General features: G+C 36.7%; 2 protein-coding genes across 4 annotated transcripts in view; both read left to right on the forward strand.

Moving 5' to 3' along the window:
- The window catches only part of LOC106057257 (metalloprotease mig-17-like), a 26327-nt gene extending 19733 nt beyond the window's left edge, over positions 1–6594 (forward strand). For all 3 annotated transcript variants that reach the window (XM_056014227.1, XM_013214373.2, XM_056014226.1), the window contains exons 10-15: positions 1–90; positions 1179–1310; positions 2220–2274; positions 3266–3430; positions 5030–5123; positions 6225–6594. The exon at positions 1–90 is cut by the window's left edge and continues 46 nt beyond it. In XM_056014227.1, the coding sequence (XP_055870202.1) occupies positions 1–90; positions 1179–1310; positions 2220–2274; positions 3266–3430; positions 5030–5123; positions 6225–6378 (690 nt within the window). In that variant the 3' untranslated portion in view covers positions 6379–6594. The remainder of the gene's footprint in view (positions 91–1178; positions 1311–2219; positions 2275–3265; positions 3431–5029; positions 5124–6224) is intronic.
- Positions 6595–9466: 2872 nt separating this feature from the next.
- LOC106073977 (sodium-dependent proline transporter-like) overlaps positions 9467–20686 on the forward strand; it is a 33586-nt gene continuing 22366 nt past the window's right edge. Inside the window, exons 1-5 of the mRNA XM_056014796.1 lie at positions 9467–9605; positions 11949–12026; positions 13704–13790; positions 18363–18477; positions 19900–20031. Coding sequence (XP_055870771.1) covers positions 9564–9605; positions 11949–12026; positions 13704–13790; positions 18363–18477; positions 19900–20031 — 454 coding nt within the window. The 5' untranslated portion in view covers positions 9467–9563. The remainder of the gene's footprint in view (positions 9606–11948; positions 12027–13703; positions 13791–18362; positions 18478–19899; positions 20032–20686) is intronic.

Here is a 20686-nt window from a genome sequence, read left to right on the forward strand (position 1 = left end):
GTAAGTTATGGATCCTACACTGGACAGATGATGGACCCTGATGTCATCTGTCAACGTGCTATGAATGACAATAACTCTTATATGTGTAAGGTAATAAAACAAAGCTAGCTAATGTCTAGCATTTATTAACTTTACTGCGTCATATAAATAATTTCATTCAATGTATGTAAAAATTAACTGTGATACCTCTAATTGTACAGAAGACAAACAATAGTTAATATAGCATTTCGGGCTAGTAGTATTGTTTTTCAAGATGCTCTTATATGTTCAAATATAAAGCAAAAGACAAGCACAGAGCGTTTTATTATAATCGTTTTAGTAGCAATTCAAAAGTAGACGACAAAAGAACATTTTTAAAAATTTAATTTTGATTTTTTTTCCTATGACAGCTGTTAGTCTCAATGACATGTAACATTCTTTTGATGTCTTCATAATAACAATACTTTATTTCACTATATATACTTTTTTATCGCGATAGAAGTCCAGTGAATACTTTACTCGTAACTTCTATCTGTTCATTTCACGAAGACTTAAGATTCCACATATAATAGTTATACTATTTGTCCGTGCATAATTTTCTCTATTTTACTTTAAATAAAAATAATGAAACAATAATAATATGGACTTACTAAATAAAAGTTGGTAGAACTAAATACATATAAGATAATATTAGTAAATTGAAATGAATAGGCTTATTGAAATAAACAAATGCAAAAGAAAACCTTATAAAATACTCAAACGAATACAAATAAAAAGCCACGTATGTATATTACCGTTTACAATGTACACACTGGAGTGTATGTATGGGTTGCTTCTTCCTTAGTGCCGTTAGATCTTGGAATGGGTTGCCTGGATCAGCCAGTTCAAAGATTTGGCAGAGTTTATGTAGGACGACATTATCTTCTGTAATCTGTAAGAAGAAGGGTGGACAATTTAAAAACAAAATACTGTACAGATTGTATGGCTTAGAGTTCAATGGTAAGAAGATGGGAGTTTGAAATGGGTTCAAATCTTAGTTGACCGTTCTCTGACACTGTTATGAAACCAAAAAAGGACTTAACTCGATATCTCCAACGTAATTTAGCTACCCCAAAACTGAGGTCAAACAATGAGAGTATTTTCTTAAAAGGAGTCTTGAATGATTTAAAACGAAGTACTCTGTTGTTGTTTTTTCGCAGCCATGGAGTCTGTACAAAAATCTACCACCAAGTGGTGACAACGTCTGCTCTCAAATCTACTGCGCCTTGCCAGGTACGCTGCGATGTTCTGGTGCTTTCCCCACTGACGGAATGGTGTGTGACTCTGGCAAGGTGAGCCTGACAGTTGTCTTCTAAAAATAAAATATTAAAAGTTACGAGTGTCACATTTTTATTACAACATGTTGTTGCTACATTTTGCAAGTTGTGCTACGTTGTGCTAGCAAGGGATAATATCAAGTGGAGATTTTTATTGGTACTAGCAAATGAGGAAGGATTTCTAATGGTGCTACCAAGTGAAGATTTTGATTGGTGCTAGCAAATGAGGGATTTCTAATGGTGCTACCAAGTAATCTTACCGACTTCAATGAGGCTAAAAAAAATAAGAGAAGCAGAAGTATTGAGTATTGCCCGCGTTTATTCTAAAAGATACAACACAGTTATAAATGGAAGTAGTGACAAATGCAGAAGTTCACATGACCTCGCAAACCCAGTTACAGACAAAGGCGTTTTGCGCTGGGAATGCGCCTAAGTTTTTTTTTTTTTTTCAACTGCACCTTTCTTTTACAAAGATATGGAGTCTCAAATGTTTGTTCCGCGGCTTTCGTCGGTGTTTTTTCAACTGTCTTTTTCGGCCGCCATCAATTTTCATCTGCAACGGAGGGCAAAATGGCTTCTAAATAAATCTTCATAGCACTGCCTGGGACACCTTTCATACACCGTCCGCCTTTCAGCTCGCCAAAAAGACCGCTGTGACAAGAAAACCAATCCAACTGAAACACTAAATGTAGGTGCCACCTCCTTGCGATCTATCTTGCAGCCTTCATAATGATGTGCTTAAATATTATCAACATGATCAATACGAGTGGTCGATATGTATTAATTTCTAAAACTAATATAGCTGTTACATCGATATTAACATTCAGAAAATATCTTTAAATATAGCAATGTATATAGTAGTTTGTAAATTTGATTTATCTGTTTCATGGTGTGTATGTATTTGTTTTTTGGGTATCTTTTCAGAGGTGTATCCGAGGCAAGTGTACAACTGAATCTACAGCCCCAACGAATAGTGATTGTAAGTTGAGAGTCTCTGTAGCGTTACGACTATGTAACATTACTCTGTTAAAACAATGGTTACATATTTGAAACACTGTAGACATGAGCTGGTCATTCTCTTCATGGCATGCATTGATTTCTTTTTTGTGGTAGTCTTTTGAATGGATTTAATAAACTGTTTTTGATTAAACAAAACAATATGAAAGATAAAGTTATATAAAAAAAAGTGATCATATCAAGTCCTACGTAAAGAGAAATGTGTTAAGAAGGATCTGTTCATATATGACCACGTGTAAGACCACATATAAGACCACATATATGACCAGTATAAGACCACATATATGACCATAAGACCACATATATGACCAGTATATGACCAGTATAAGACCACATATATGACCAGTAGAAGACCACATATATGACCAGTATAAGACCACATATATGACCAGTATAAGACCACATATATGACCAGTATAAGACCACATACATGACCAGTATAAGACCACATACATGACCAGTATAAGACCACATATATGACCAGTATAAGACCACATATATGACCAGTATAAGACCACATATAAGTAAATATTCACCATGCCTGGTCGTGTGGATGTGCTCTGGACTGTCATTACGATGGTTCTGGTATCGAACACTGCCCTCTCTCTCCCCTCCACGGTGGTCTTAAGAAAGGTTTGGACCAGGATGTAATTATCTTCAAATCTTTAAGAAAATCCGAAACATGTCAAAAAAAAAAAAAAGCAATTTTTAATCTTAAATATTACTGAAATCAATGGGTCTTGGTTAAGATGTACAGAAGAATGTCCAGTATCTGGCTAAAAGTCCAGTTATTAATTTGTCTGATATTTTGGTAGAGTTTTGTTTACGTTTATGTCATTAAGCGTATCCTCACTTGTGTGGCTTCTATTTAGTCTTAATAATGATAAAAAGTTGTCTTATAGAAAACCAAAACCATACACTTTTTGATAAAATAAATTGATATACTATTTCAGCCAATTGCACTCTGGGAGATCAAAATGTCCTGGAGGTCCTGTCCTTGGACTTTAATGGAACATGTCAAGGTTTCATTTCAAAGTACGGCTCCAGCTACTGCTACCAGAGCACGATACAGCAGAGATGTTGTAAGACCTGCAAGCCGTACTACACCGGACGTACTGGTTAGTTTATTAGTGGGGGGGGGGGGGGGGGGCTGAATTCCCGAATAAGAGTCGTATAGACTTTACTGTCGCAGATTAATTGTGGCTGTTTGATCGTGTGGAACGCGCTCTGGACTGTTGTTTGATGTTCTCGATTTGTCCCCTGTTCAAACCTTACCCTCCGCCAACTGTGTCATCCTTTTGGTGGATATAATTAGAATAATAGTAATAAGGCTTCGAGCCCGAAGATTAATGTGGAATGCAGTATTTCCCGTGGCCACTCAGCCCCAGCTGTGACCTACATATATTAGCCACATCCAGGTCTAGCCTAACCATTGTCCTTCAGTGGTCGATTAATATTTTCTTTTCGCCCTCAACGTCTGTCCTCGGCAGTGGATTTTCTTTCGGTCTCATGTGTGTATTCTGCGGCCTTTTATAAATAACCTCCAGCTGTCTCGTCCAGAATCATATAATTATATTAAGATCTGAGGTAACATCCGAAACATTTAAAACATAGTTAAAAAATCTATGATATTTTAAGTATCAATTACACAGACACTACATTGAAACAATCTAAAATGTACCAATGTATTAACCGTAATGTAAAATTGACCAATGTATTAACCATAATGTAAAATTCACCAATTTATTAACCGTAATGTAAAATTGACCAATGTATTAACCGTAATGTAAAATTGACCAATGTATTAACCGTAATGTAAAATTGACCAATGTATTAACCGTAATGTAAAATTGACCAATGTATTAACCATAATGTAAAATTGACCAATGTATTAACCGTAATGTAAAATTGACCAATGTATTAACCGAATGCAAATAATTTTAAGTACTCATTCAAGTTAGCTGGACGTTCTACAAATGCCAAATTTTCACCAGGATTCGAACTCCAGAACCCACGTTAGAATTGCTAATCGATAGCGCTTCACCATTCAAATATCATTAATCTTCAACAGTTGATAAGGCTTAATAGCAGTGGCGTAGATAAAGATTCGGGGGCCTGTGGGGATTAACCTCTTTTTAGGGCCCCTGCATTTTGACGTTCGACATCATGACACGAGTTAATAGCGTAATATTTTAAGTAAAAACAAATTTCGGACACTTTTTTTACAAATTGGACCCCTCCCCCTTGCCCCCACCCTAGATACGCCACTGCTTAACAGTAGTCCTAGCAAATTTTGAGTTTACATGCAACCGTTTAGTCTTTGTATTGCTTCTCAGTAGCGAACATTTTGTAAAGGGAAGTAATCGTGGAAATTGTCAATATTGTCAAGACGCAATGGGGTTAATTACCTTGATGTGGCGCCGTGTGATAAACCGAGACCAAAAAGTTATAGGAGGACTGAACATAACGTCACAACCTTTGGCAGTTAAGACTAATAGATCGTTGCCACGTCGTAGAGACCTGTAATGTGACAATGAGCTATTGGTCTAAACCGCCCACAGTTTGTGACATTGATGGCCAGTGTTGAGGCCTCCTATACAGAATAGTTTCGGATAAACCCTCGCTAGTTAAGACCGTGCTCAAGATTTAAGTCTTAAAATAGATTTAGAAAATTATTTAGAAAATATAGAATATGTTGGTATTTTTTTACTACACAGGATGTGAGTATGGAGACAGATCAATGAATTGCATCAAATTCAGCAAGGCCACTATATGTCCATGGAACAAAAACCTCTGTTGCGGCTACTGTTAGTAAGTATAGATTTTCTTTTTTATCTATATGGCAACATCTGATTCTCTGGCTGATTATCGTTAATCACTAAACAACCACACATTCTACCATTAAAGACTTTAAGAGTTAATTACACGATTAATCCCAACTAACTGAATACAATTACGCTTAATATAAACTTTTGTTGCTTTTTTTTTTTAGCGGCCCCCGAAAGGGTTAAGAGGCTATTAGTTTTGTGTGGTCTGTCCCATTCAACTAGAAAAGATATGAAAAATCTGACATCATGATATTTTAGACCATGTAAATTTCTGATGCAACGGTTACTTTTTTCTTTTCTGAAAGCGGAAAATAAAAATAAAAAATCAATTATGCATGCAGTTGTTTTTTTTCATAAAAATACACAATTTTCACAATTTTTCACTCTTAATAGTAACATAGGATTACATTTTTGGTAAAAAAAAAAACCCTGTTACATACTACAATTGTATTGCTAAGTTAAGTAAGTTTTGTCATACTAAATACTACATTTACAAAAAAAAAAAATGTTTACTTTTATTTTTAAAGAGAAAAAAATAATTATTTAGTATGCATATAAATGGAACATAATTTTAAACAACAATTAATAAGTAGTTTTTCATATTATCGCGAGAACTACAATGTTACACCATAGACATGGAACACTCAAGGAAAGGATTTTTTTTTACTCAATTTTTTTTTAATTCTTGAGACTCCGAATAAGAGCTTAACCCTTTACAAAACAATGAGATCGATTAGATTCATTAGGCCTATATGACATCAGTTAGGCCAGGTTCAAATCTAACTTCACCTTCACTTTCACCCATTCCTTGGTCTTCTGGTCGTTTGGGCACCACACAAGATCTGTCAACATTCTTTCTCCATTCTTCTCTGTCATGTGTCTCTGATAGAATTTCATTCTGATATTGTTTCTGAAAAGATTACCTGCTTGGGTGGACAACATCGGGGGCTCATTTTGAGTTTGTGTTTCCACGCAAACTGTTTTTGCATCCTTGTTCGTATAAATGTTTTTCTTGTCTATAATTATGTATTTGGTGTTACATTTTAAATGTTGTATTAAGAAATTATTATTTTTTCTCTACCAGTGGTTATGTTGCAAAGCGTTCTCTGGTTGACTTGCTCAACAAGAATGTAACACAGACAATTTTGTCACCGAACAGCTTACCAAAAATTTTGAACGAAACGGTCATCGGAGTCAATGATGTCAAGTCCAAAGAAATTTACAGTTTTGAAGAATAGCCCCTGGTACAACCTCAACTTTACACTATAGCCATTAGTTTGTTGAGATATACATTTGTTTATGATGTAAAAGTGCTGACCGGGTGTTAATTTCAAATTCTACCGTGAAAAATGTTTTTGTTATTTGGGGAAATTATTTGTTTTACATTGTTTCTCTCAATTTTGTTGATGTGCATTTTGACATATGACAATAAATCCAATTTTTTTCGAAATGACTTTCAACTGTTGCCATTTGTTTGCATTGATCTCATTTCATTTAATTCATCGCGAGTTCTCATACTTGCTCCAATCACTGCGATCTGGTTCTGTAATCCAAGTAATAAATACCCTGAGAAAAAGAAAATCAAGCGATAAGAAGAAATTAAAAAATGGCAAGAAATCAATGGTACCTAAAGAAAACAAGAATAGGAATAGAGATCATTTTAATAGATTTAACTATAACTATAAGAAGGACGCTATGTTAATAAAAAGATAACGTTTTTCTAACTTTATAAAAAAAAATTGGTATTACTGAAGATTTTTACCATAAACTAAACAACGTCAATGTCGCTCACTGTTGCAAACGAAATTCAAATGAATGCAGCTAAACCTTTAACAATATTTCAATATCTGGTATGTTTTAGTAACTACACACCTTTATTACTGCTGGTGGTTTACAGGACAGTCGACCAATAGTGGTATCAGTCAAGTCCCCTTTTCAGAACTTGCGATCTATAGTGCAAAAGCTTCTGTGGTCCACGGTTAACGAGTGTGTCACGTGGCCAGCACAATGACCAACAGCATTTACTTTACCCCAACTAATATCAGGTACCCATTAGAGTTAGGAGGACTCAGAGGCGCCTTTAAGATTTCAGTCTTCACCAGGATTTAAGCCCAAGGCCCCCTGTTCGGAAGCCTATCACTTTACAACTCAACCACCGCGCCTCATTTTGTACTGCTAATTAGTTAGAAGCAGTAGATTTTTTTAAAAACTATTCGCCTTTATTTCAACATAGTTAGCTCAGTTGCCCATCTGCTGTGGCAGTTATTTTGTGTACCAACTCACTTTTAATGACATCTATTAGCTAGTCAGCTAACCATTTCTTTTCATTTAGCTATAAGCCCAAGTCATGAAATGAAAGTCTAAAACTTCTCTTACATTGACATTTATTTTTGATAGAAACGAACAAAACATTTGGGAAAACAAAGGTTCTCAAAAACTTTTATTGCGTTTACTGGAGACACCAAAAAGCTCTTTATAATTTTTTTTCTCCATGTTTGAAAATCTAGAACTATGAGAAGTTATCTCTGAGACTTTGACAGACGTCTATATACTACAGGAGCCTTGCACACCGGCTACGTCCGTTGATTTGTTTCAAGGCTTTGTAAAAGTTTATACGGCTGTAACACTCCCTACAATTCTTTCCATTGTCAATGACAACTCAAGAACCAATAAAAAAAAATAATTTACAAACAAATTAGTGAGGATTACGTAATTATGTAGAAAAGGGGACATTAAACTTTGAATGTTGATTGGTATTGCAGCTATCAAACAGTGGTCTCCCTTAACTTAAATTATAATCTTTATTATTTTTAAAAGTACTTTAAAAAAATATATTTTGCTTGTTTTTAAAGCAGGGGCTCTCAACCTGTGGGTCGTGACACCTTTGGGGGTCGATTGACCATTTGCCAGTGGTCGCATATGACCATTGAAAATATGGATTGTTATTGTCTACCCTACAATTCTGTATTTGTGTATGGGGGAGGGGGGTAGCAGCAGAGTGGGGGATTGTAAAAAGGGGTCGCCTAGCTTAAAAAGGTTGAGAACCGCTGTTTTAAAGTATGTTGTTATATTTAGCTTGTTAAATTCTTCAATCCTTTTGTAGACACTTCGTTTAAGCAACTGTTCTCATACTTTACCTAAAGTGTTGAATAATAAATCTTGGCCCTGATACACTTTCTGACCACTGGACGTTCCCCTATCCTGGTGCAGTGACTGAAACAGACATGCTTTACGGCAGGACAGCTACGATGGAACTGACCTAGCAATTGATTAATCAATTATTGATAATTAATTATTTTTTCTTGGTATCGAATAATGGAAATAAATGCTACTTATTGTGAGAGGTGCCTGTATATGTCAAATTATTCCCCTTATTAAGTTTTGTACACTTAGTCTTCCCCCACTTCCAATATTCTGATCAAGTTGAAGTTTCGCATAATTATTCAAAGTCGATAACAATACATGAATCAATAAAAAAATATAAACTAATTAGTTGATAAATAAGTGGTAATCAATTTTGTTTTAATTGAAAAAGGAGCATATTCCTGCAGTTTTGACATATAGGGTATTTAAAAACAAAACAACGCTGCACGAATACTGCTACGAAAAACAAGACTTGATTCTGCTGTGTGTTCCCATACGCATACTCCATTGGCAGGAAGCGACTTCGAGGTGGCCAAAAGTTTGTCATCAGCGCATCTACGAGAAATACCCTTGTACCTTAGCAAACTGATCACTCCATATGCCCTGCCACGTTTCTCCTCCTAAGTACTCAAAAGTTACTGTTCACAAGTCGTGGAACTTGATTCAAGTGTACGTGAGAGGCTAAGTACGCTGGAACTTGGCTCGAGGTTCGACACCCGACTTGAGTAGAGTTGTGGTTACTGAGCGCCTAAAGGCAGCACGGAAAACCTTCTCCCAGATACCCCCCCCCCCTCAGTACACTGGTCCACAAATAAGATTCGACCATCGCATTTCGAGCATGCTAAAAGAATGAAAGTAGCGCTACATAAAAGCTATAATTATTTTTTTTTTCAATTATCCCAGCCAAACAACATGCTTCGTTACAGGAACACGGGTAGAATGGAATCATCTTCATTTTTAAAGTAACGTCTGTATTTGATAACGTAAGTTAAATAAAGTGTAGTTAATAAAAGAAATTTGATAAAAACTTATAAGCAGATTTCTAAATATGATGTAATTGAAAAAGAACAAATATTTTTTTAAGGTTTAAATATATATAATGTGCACGCTATATTTCGGGTATTTCTGGTAGTTAAAAAATTGCGCCTTTGAATTCGTACATTTTGGACATGTCTAGTCTATGCCAAGTCTAGATCTAAGTGTGTTTAGAATGAAGCTGTCTGTGTTTATCTTTACAATGAACCAGTTTTCTAAGACTTCGTAACAGAGATGTCTAGAAATGTCATCGATTATTTCTATATTCAAAAGAAATGATTCGCCGGTAAATAGATCTAAATCTACATCTTATTCTAGAAAAAAATATAGATCTAGATCTAAACCCATTTGGAAATAGATTGATATAAATAATTAAAACAAATCTATAGATCTAGTATTAGCCAATATTAACAAGACACGAAAATTCAAATTGTAGTCAGTTTAGTTTTCTCTTTCGCTATTGTTCTCTATCTCTCTCTCCTTTCTCTTATTTAGGTCTATGTATCTTATTTTCTATTACTCTATTTTTATTACTATTTTACTCCAGTCCTCTCTGGATTTATGTTTTCTCTTACAGCTCTGTAAAGTATTTTATGGTAATATATATATATATATATATATATATATATATATATATATATATATATATATGGATAGATAGATAGATAGAGGGATAAATGTATAAACAAGCTGATTTAGATGCATTGTCAAAGAAACAGACAGATGGATGTATTGATGGATGGATGGAAGGACAGATAGATTTGAGTGTATGATATGCGTTAATTTTCTTGATGCCATCAGTGGTGTGCAGTCGTTGCGTTAATATTGCCCCCAAAAAGGTCATCATAGCATTGATTTAATTTAAAAAATACTTCACAACGATAGAGTGTTATGTCACAGTAACATTTAAAATACATGTGTCATTGAAAGTCTTGCTACAGTTACTTGATAAATGTCGTAAATGTTGAATGACATGACAATGTTTCTTGGGTACTATGTATAACGTTAGGTTCCAGAACATAGTTACTTGTACAATGTAGTGAGCATTTGTACACTATAGTAAACATTACATTGTTGTAAGCATCAGGTGTCATGACACAGTCACTTGTACAATGTAGTACACATTGAGCACCTCGACACAGTTTTTTGAACAATGAGGTAAGCACTGAATGTCATGACACAGTTTCTTATACACTGCAGTAAGCATTAAGCGTCAGGCCACAGTTACTTGTACAAAGTTGGTCTAAATTCTGACGAGTGTCATTACATTATTTGGTAAAAGAGATAAATCTGAAATATCCTTTGTCCTGAACATTTAGCATTAACTTCATTTTTTAGCTTATTCTGAGAAAAGGTTAGCGGGGTTTCAATCATCTTAATTTTGAAACAGGGCCCACGGGCCCTACGCTTCTTAATGTCATGGAACTTTTTAGCCGCTGGAAAGTTGGACAAATCTAAGACGACAAACTCTCCCTCCTTCTTAAGATCTGCGTCAACTTCTGGCGATGTCCATTTAGCTTCGAATCGAACGATACAAACTTCGTCAGACAGTATCAGCGTTACTCGTTGACTAGGAAAAGTGAACGAAAAAATCAAAACGTCTGTTTGCAATTAGTCAATGAACTTTTGTGCAATGTTTTTGTTTTTCGTTAATAGAAAAAAAAAGCGAAATAAAGAAAAAAAAACTTTTTTAACCAAAGCAAATATACGTGAAAGAATTACCCCACTTATGTCAAAATTGCAAAATGTATTTCTCTTTATATATATATAATTATCACTTATTATTTAATTAATTGGTTAACAATTTGACTGTTTCAAGCGTTGTCATCGACTAGGAATAATTATTCAAAGTTTCAACTTTATCCGTGAGTGGGACGAAAATGGGTAACGAATCCTTGACAGACACACAGACAGATAGACGGAGTGATTTAATATAATCTTTTTAAAAAATTGTACATTGTTAACACACAAAAATTCCGATAAGGATCTATGAATGAAGTCTTCCTCTTTGTCAGCTGTATTGTGATTTATAGTCTGGGGTTAAACAAAAGGTCAAGTTCCCCATTCAGAGCTTTCGATCTGATGGGCAGATGATGTTGAGGTAGTATGTTTCTTCGGCCCACGGTTAACGAGCAGGCTGCCATGTGGCCGGCAAAACGACCAACCGCCTTTACTTTCCCCAGCTAAAGTCAGGTACCCATTAGAATTGGGTTAACTCATCAGACACTCATCAGGCACTCATTTGAGGTGGGTGGTGCACTAAAAATCCGGAAATTCAAAATCCCAGCCTTCAGCGAGATTCGAACCCAGGAAGCCAAGCGCTTAACCCTTCATCCACCGCCCCCACCCTCTCCCCATTCTGAGCTTGCTTAGAGTAATAAATATGCGCATAGTCTGGAGTCACTGTAAAGTAAAATTTGTCATCTGTCCCTAAACTCACGTTCCGTTACCAGTATAACCTAAAACAAAATATCGTTGAAACTTTGAGTGAATTCACTTATAAGTAACCACAGACTGATTAGCAGACGAAAAACATTTGTAAGGACAATGATTAATTTATTTTATTATTTCATCGCTGCAAACAGCTTTCGGTAAATGCTTGTCCAACTTAAGTATTTTCTATCGTCAGATTGACCCTCCTGTAATAAAAGAATTCAGATTGACCAGCAAAGTGAGAATTAATGAGTCATTAACTTCAGCAGAAAATGTAGGTACTAGTTTTCTTTTAAAATTTGCTCAGAGTTTTTTTTTAATGTTTTAAAAATACCTAAGAAATAATATAAAAGATTTCCAAGTACTCACACCAACAAAAATGCAAAGGCTTAGCCCTCGACACTAAAATTAGATAGATGCGCTCCTTAGTCAAGGCCACTTTCTTAAATGCATGAGAATCTTGAACACTAACTGCAGATCTCGAGAACAGGAACCAAGCATTGGAACTAAGATGCTACAGAAGGATCTTGCGTATCACTTACAAAGAGCGCATCACGAATGAAGAGATTAGAAACAGCATCAATACAGCAATTGGACCCCAGGATGATGACCTGCTAACCACTGTCAAAAAATGTAAACTCAAACTCTATGGCCATATCACAAGGTCCTCAGGGCTTGCAAAGACCTTTCTTCATGTAACAGTACCAAGAAGAAGAGGAAGACAGAGAAAGCGATGAGAAGACAACATAGAATGGTCAGGCCTGTCAGTGATTGAATTTCTATCTAAGGCAAAGGACAGAGAGGAAAGGAGAGAGACGGTTGAACGTTCTTGTGTGGTCCTCCAACTGTCCAACAGATTAAGGGATAGGTGAAGGTGATATTAGCTTCCCCTTGTGGTGAACAGTCGCCGACTTTGGTAGTAGACAAGTAAACCGCTACAGGCGTAATATGTTTTTTTTTAACTTGTAAAGCTTGTAATAACTTGAATAACTTATTTGTTAACAATATTGTAAATAACTTTAATTACAGTATAGACAATATCAACTTGAGATAAAATAAAATAAATGTCGTAGACTTTAGTAATAATATAAATTGCGTTTTGAACAAAATCTAACTCACAACAAAAACACGTCTATTCACAGTTTGGAGTTGTCTGTCCTTCTTACCACTAATGACGACAATGCCGCTTATCTTGCATCATTCACTCCTCATAGCTATCCTCTTCCCACCGTCACCATAGAAACACACACTCGCACTATATGTGATTGCAGTCAGTGGCGAAGCAAGGTACTCGTGGGTTCATGAATATGATGCTGCCCTCGCCTCCCCAAGATTATGACAAAAGTAAATGTATTTGTCCCTTATGCATCTATACATTTTTAAAATGTCATTTCAACGTGGGTAGGCTTACTGCCTTCTGAAGGTGATGGTGATATGACTCTCAGTTGACTAATGGGGCTAATTAAATTGCATTATGACACTAAGCATCTTTAAAGTAACTATTATGTGTTTAATTTTAACAAACAAATATTCTCTGAATATTCGCAAAATGAAGACATTAACTTTGATAATAATATAATAATAATAATAATAATAATAATCTTTATAATCTTTAAGGAGATTTATCTTACTATTCGTTCACTACACCAGAACCAGACAAAACATTATGACTATAGAAAACCAAAATATGCATTTACACTAGTCTCACTCAGAGATATAAACAGAAATATAATAACATGATGAATAAATGATTGGTAAATATATTGAACAAGCTAATACATTTAACCATTACTTTCAACACATTTTGTTTTCAAAATTGGTCATGGGCCCGGGTTCATTAAATCATTTCGCGCCATGGAGGCTTTTTTATCTTTGTACATATTTGTTACTATGATATGCCATCTTTTTAATATTGCGTGTAACTGTTACTGTTTCTTGGCTTGGTGTCCAGATCCAGAAGCTCTTCTCTACAAGTAGTACAAGTCTTGGCAGAAAGCACATATCGCAAGGTTTACCTTTATCTACACCAAATACAGGGGTAGGTCGTCAACCACTCACAAAAGTTTCATTTTGTTTTGAGGATTGTTGCTTTTTATTTTGTTTTATATATTTCTGTATTTTTTATGTAGAACCAATATGTTGATATCTTTGGAGTGTAGTCAGTGTATCAGGTGGAACATATGAAGACATTAAACGTCGTATAACTCTAGCCCGTCAGACATTTACACAGCTAAAACCAACCTGGAAATCTCCCCACATCTCCAACAAGACTGAAATAAAAATCTTTAACTTTAATGTCAAGGTGGCCCTACTGTCTGGTTCTGAAACATGGAGAGCAACTGAAGCATCAACAACAAAAAGTTCAGACCTTCATCAACAGATGTCTGAGAAATATCTTTAAAATACACTGGTATGACAAAATAGAAAACACCAAACCGTGGAAGATGGAGGGACAGAGAAATATAGAAGTGCAGATCTTAGAAAAAAAAGTGTATAGAAAATACGAAAGACATGCATATATGTAACCCTGCCGGACCAAGTTAAACAATGGACGTTTGGGCCACGAGGCCTTCATCAGCTACAAAACAAACAAACAAAAATGACAACCAATTAACACAAGATAGTGTTAAGTGAACTTATCTGTCCGATGTTGTTCTCTATCGAGGCAGAAAAGAAATGAGCTACGCTGGTGTAAAAGCGTGGGAAAACGGAAGGGGGCGGAGATGTCAGGCAAAGATGAATGGGAAAAGGGGGTACCGTAGTGCAGGGGCGTAACTAGGGATTTGGGGGCCCGGGGGGATTGACCTCTTTGGGGGCCCCTTGCATTTTGACATTCGACATATGACATGTAATAATGTACGCAAAAATATATAAGCCCCAAATCAAATTGGTTCAGTATATCAGTAAACTTAATAAAAAGTAATCAAGACTCTTTTAATGAATAATACCTTTGTTTATTAGTTAAATAATGCACAAGTGACAAATCTCAATTGATATCGCTTCACGTCGTGCATTCTGTGCAGCAAAGACATCTATAACATCAACTACATCGATACTTTCTAGTATTTGTGACTTCACTAACATTAAAGCCATGATAAGCCTTTCTTGTGTCATTGTGCTCCTGAGATAGCTTTTGATGAACTTGAGCTTTGAGAATGATCTCTCACATGACGTAATGGAAGTGGCCTGAGTTAGCAGTATTCGGAGGAGGTTGCAAAGTTTGAGCACACGTAATTACCATATGAAGCCTGTTTCCTCAATATGTCTATCGGTGATTGTATTACTGGTTTGTTGATGAAAAGTGCTCGTGCATCAATGACATCATTGAAAAAGCGATTTTCCATTTATTTCATCATACAAACAGGAAAGGTAGCACAGTTTGTCATAAGCGGGTCTTCATCTAACAGGTGTCTTGGTTCAAGAAGAAATCCAAAGGTATCCATTTTCTTTCCAGCCTTTAAAATCTGCCCTTCATCTCCATATGAAATCTGTCCAGCACTTCTGTCGCAACACGTTTGAATTGCAGTTCTATTGACAGTCCTACATTAGAACTCAACTTCCCATCAAGTCTTTTCTTTCTTCTGGTTGTTTTGATTATTATTATTATAGCTTTTATATTATATAGCGTTACTTTCATGCTTATAGCATGCTCAGAGCGCTTTGGTTCAATCTCATTTGTGGACCAGTGGGGGGGGGGGGTATCTAGGAGTTGGTTTTCCGTGCTGCCTTTAGGCGCTCAGTAAAAGCAACTCTGCCGAGTCGGGTGTCGAACCTCGAGCCCCCTTCTAGGTAGCCAAGACAAGCCAAGTTCAAGCGCACTTAGCCTTTCGACCACGCTTCCCACAGGGATTACAGGGAATACATAGTATTCACTACCTTCGTTTGCTTTTTTTGATGGATTGGGTTTTTGTCAGTTTCTCATCATTTTGCAGAAAGCATGAAAGGGTACTAATTTCTTTAGCAGCTTCCCGTATATGCAGTCCAGACTTTTGTAGTTTCTTCTGAACAATATAAATTGGGAGCAAGAGCTTTGACCAGAATTCAAGATAGGCAAAAAAATCTTAATTTTCCACTGCATGAAGAAGATTCTGTCCTAATATTATATGGTATTACGTCATTGTTGGTTGTTTATGTTTTGTTCGAAAGCAAAAGGATTCAGAGCATACAAAAGTGGGAAAGATCCATATCTCGTTATGCTCGAGTATAGAAATACTCCGATAAGTGGACTGCCGTATTCACCATCACAACTGATGACGAGAAGAAGACTCAGGGAATCATTCCAACTGATCTCAAACTATTGAAACCATCGGTAGCTGAAAATGCAGAGACATTACTCAACGAGCGACAGATGAAAAGCAAAGTGAAATACAATGCAAAAGCAAGACTACCTAAAGATTATTATGTCGGAGAGTTCGTCTAGGTCAAACATGGCAGAAAGCAGTTGTCATAAAAACATTCAGCACCCAGATCTTACATCATAAAGACAAACGATGGAAAAACATACAGAAGAAATCAACGCTTTGGAACAAACGAAACAGACAGTTATAGACCAACGTCTAGAGAACTTGTTGTGCCAGTCAAGACAACCAGAAGTGGACGAATTCTTAAAGTTCCTAGTAGACATGGCCGGCATTAGGCCACTGCAGCCTATGCGGTTGCAGTGGGCCCCGCGCTTTCATAGGACACGCGCTAATTCTAAGTGTACATTATTAAATTACACCATTATAACGTATATAAAATAACAGGGTTTTCGTGACCTCCTGATTTCCCAGGGCCTCCAGGAAATCTCATGAAAAGGCAAAATATACGATAAAGTCCTGAACTTTTTTTGAATTTATTCAAATCTCCTGAAGAATAGACGAAATTGACATTTTGGGGTGCCTATAAATAAAAAGTGGCATTTCATTTGATAAAAATGTATTGCAAAGACGAAAGAAGGCCTATTTTTTAATTCAAAAAAAAATAATATTGACATTATGCTCATCCCTACCCAGACTAGGCCCCGCGCGATCCGTGTTGCATAGGGCCCCGCAAATGCTAGGGCCGGCCCGGTTAGTAGATATCACTCTTAAGAACTTTAAAAGGAAGGGTGTGATAGTAACTTCAAAAGGAAGGATGTGCTAATATTATATGATATTACATCATTGTTTGTTGTTTATGTTTTGTGCGAAAGCAAAAGGATTAGATGGAAATAAAAAGAGAGTTTCCATTGGATTGAGGAAAAATGAAAAGATGGGTAATAACTCGAGTGTGAAGTTTAATTCTGAAATTATAGACACCAAACCCGAATAATGGACTATTCTTGTCTTTATTAAGAATAACTTTTAGATCTGTTATACTCGATTCTGTAAATTTTGCTTCAATGTTAATTAGTGTAGCCATAAAATACTCGCCATTTAGATCTATTATTAGTAAAGGTAACAAGATACCTAGAATTCGCTGAATGTCATGCAGTTTTATTCGTGGCAACAAAGTTTAAAATGTAAAACTAACTCTAGAACAAACTTTGATCTCTGTGGGAAAATATATTTGTAAAATGTCAACAAAGTCAACGTACTGATAGACCTAGATCTAGGTTTAGTCTTTGTGATAAATTTTTAATCCATAAATGTTGAAAAAAAAAGACACCCGTTGACACTATTTGTCAATCAAATATATTAATTTATGTATTTACAAATAAATTTCGGACACCCATTTGGGCCCCCCCCCCCCTAGGTGGGGGCCCGGGGGGATTTTAAATTTCTCCCCCCCCCCCCCCCTTCCCCCCCCCTTAGTTACGCCACTGCCGTAGTGTTAGTGCCCATCGCATATTAAATAAAAGTGTGCTGGTTGTTGATCCCGTTAGGTTGGAGGGTGCCTGACATGTAAATAAGTTTGTTTTCGATCTGCAGACTGGTGTTTTTGTCGTTGCATTGTTGTATAGCAGTGATGAGGAGGTCGGTGGTAACTCTATGATGTGTGCTATTAAAATGGATAGAGACGGGCTTAGTTGCAAAGTTACGAATGTCTCTAAGGTGTTCTTGGAGTCGTGTTTTTAAGGTCCTGCCTGTGTTTCCAATATAGATCATTTGACACCTTGAGCATATTATAGCATATATGACTCCTTTACTATTACAGTTAAATTTGCCACTGATCTTGATGGTCATTTTAGGACAGGTGATGAGTCTTAGAAAAAAAAGTAGAGATGGATTGGTCACACCCTTTAGAAACGAGACCAACAACATGCCTTAGAGTGGAAACCCCCCCCCCCCCCCCCCGGGGAAGGAGAAGACCAAAAAGAATGTGGCGACGCTACTGCATGAAGCCGAGAAGACTGGAAAGAGCTGGGAAGCCATTAAAAAACAAGCAATTGACCGTGGAAAATGACGTATTTTTACTGAGGCCCTAATTTCCATGAGGAACGCATAGGAAAGATAATGCTGGATATGTTGAAAAATATGTCGACGATTAGTGAGCAACGCAGGCACTACAATTTGCTTTTCCTTTCATTTGTACATTATTTCCTTTTTGTAAGACACTTTCATGTAAAGTCATACAAAACCAACTGCTAAACTAATGTACCTGTAAGGGTTTATTACACTTTGTGACGTGGATTTCTTTCTATTAATAGCAAGATCGGCCTGCATGGGGACGACACCTGGAGTTTATCGTCACCTGCATTGGATTCGCCGTAGGCCTTGGGAATATCTGGAGGTTTCCACACCTGGCTTACTCCAATGGCGGCGGTAGGTGTTTGTTAACTTTCAATGAAACTTGGGTGTAGAGAACAAAAATGTCGATGCTAAAATGTTTTGCCAAAACAACAAAGAGGCAATTTTAACAGCCCTTTTATTGAAAAGCCGTAGGTTCCAAGGTTGTTTATCTGTTTGTGTCACAATGATATCTTTAAAATAACTAAAAGCGCTAATGAAAATTAAATGTGGTGCCTCCATCATGTATAAAAGTTTCCGTTTCAGACTTTGCGATCTATAAGGCAGATGGTGTGAAGGCCGTATGTTTCTTTGGTTTCATCATGTATGTCGTAATCCAAATAGGAAACATATCTTCTACTTAGGTGTTTTGATGACGAAATATTTAGTTATAAAATTAAATGTGAAAACTTTTTTTTTCAATGCATATCATTTTTAAAACAATATTTTAAAGTATAAAAATATGATATTTATTTAATATCGGGCATATCTACTACCCAATAAATATCTATATATATATTTATTAACATGCATATATACTAGCCTCCCCCAGTCGTAGAACGAGTATGGCTCATCTCGAAAATTCCTTCATATAGACACCCTCGTCCATATATATTGCATGTCAAGGTGGCCCCCGCCTTGGTGGTATAGGAGCCGGCCATCTTCAAGAGCCGAGGCCCATGTTCTCACGCTGTCCATAACCCTCCCAGTCACCGTCCCTCCCCAGCTAGTGCGGCCCAAGGCTATGTCTTCCCAATGGCCACTGTCAATGTTCACCGATTTTAAATACCGCTTTATCACATCCACGTAACGGATGTGGGGGCGATCAGATTTCTTGAGCCAGACGCGAGTTTCCCGGACAGAATGATTTTCGGGATGCGATTGTCCTCCATCCGGCGAACATGTCCCAGCCAGGTGGCGCTGCCTGAGGAGTGCAAAGATGCTGGGAAAGCCAATCCCCGCGAAGATCTCAGCATTGCACACTCCTTCAATGTTATTTTCAAGATCCTTCGAAGGCAGTGCAAGTGGAGTGAGTTAAGTTTTCTCTCTTGCTTTGTGTAGGTAGTCCACGACCCACTGCCGCACAGTAGCGTGCTAAGAACGCAGGCCTGTAGACCTCCAATTTGGTCGCTCTAGTGCGCTTCTTGTTTTCCCAAACTTCTTTACGCGCTTTTTTATCTCCTCCTCTAGAGACAGGTCATCTTCAATTATAGATTCAAGATAGCAGAATTCATTTACGGCATCCAGCTTGTTATCGTCAATGAGGATGCAAAAACTAATTTTGGACACTCATTTGGGGGACACTCAAGAGGGGGCCCGGGGCGATTTTCAAATTTGGACACCCTCTCTCCCACCCCAGCTACCCAACCAGTTATGTCATTGTGCTTAGTATTAGTATCATGTCTACGTATCATGTATCTGTAAATACATGTATATGTGCAATTGTGTATGTTTCAGGTGTATTTCTCATTCCATACACAATCAGTTTGTTCGTCCTCGGTATACCACTCTTCTGTCTTGAAATTCTGTTTGGACAGTTCGCCAGTCTAGGGCCCATCACAATATGGGAGATCAATCCTTGTTTCAAAGGTATAGAGACTTTATTAATTCGTGTGTTATTTAATAAAAAAGACTAGTTCGAATAACCAACTCTTCAAATAACCAACTCTTTCTTCTTTCTCTATCTAGTATACATTTTTCTCTTTGTTCCTCTTATGACAGCCCTTTTTTTTCGGTAGCACACTCCTCTTTGAAATTAATCTATCCAATTTATTGCCAGGGAAACGAATTGGGAACATGCTTTGGTCATTTGATGAGTTGAAATTTCAATGATAGTAATGAATTAATTATTCAAGACGTAGTCAGTACCATCGACTGCTTGTGATTCTAGACCTGGACACGTTAATGCAAGCCATTTATTCACAATAAATCACTCGTCTAATTTCAAATAACTTCTGAAACATTCTATCTATCTATCTATCTATCTATCTATCTATCTATCTATCTATCTATCTATCTATCTATCTATCTATCTATCTATCTGTCTGTCTGTCTGCCTGTCTGTCTGTCTATATCAGTTAGTATAAGGAAAGTATTGGCAAGGGTATACTCAAGTACTTTACTGTAGGCCTACGTCACTAATTGCTATATATAACTTTCATGTTGGTAAAATAATAAGTTCCACATCTTTATCTGTTTGCATTGAAAGGTTTTATGGCCAAGGGTGTGTTTGGTAATGCCTCAC

Source organism: Biomphalaria glabrata, chromosome 16 (genome assembly GCF_947242115.1).
Source record: "Biomphalaria glabrata chromosome 16, xgBioGlab47.1, whole genome shotgun sequence".
Classification (NCBI taxonomy): Eukaryota; Metazoa; Mollusca; class Gastropoda; family Planorbidae; genus Biomphalaria; species Biomphalaria glabrata.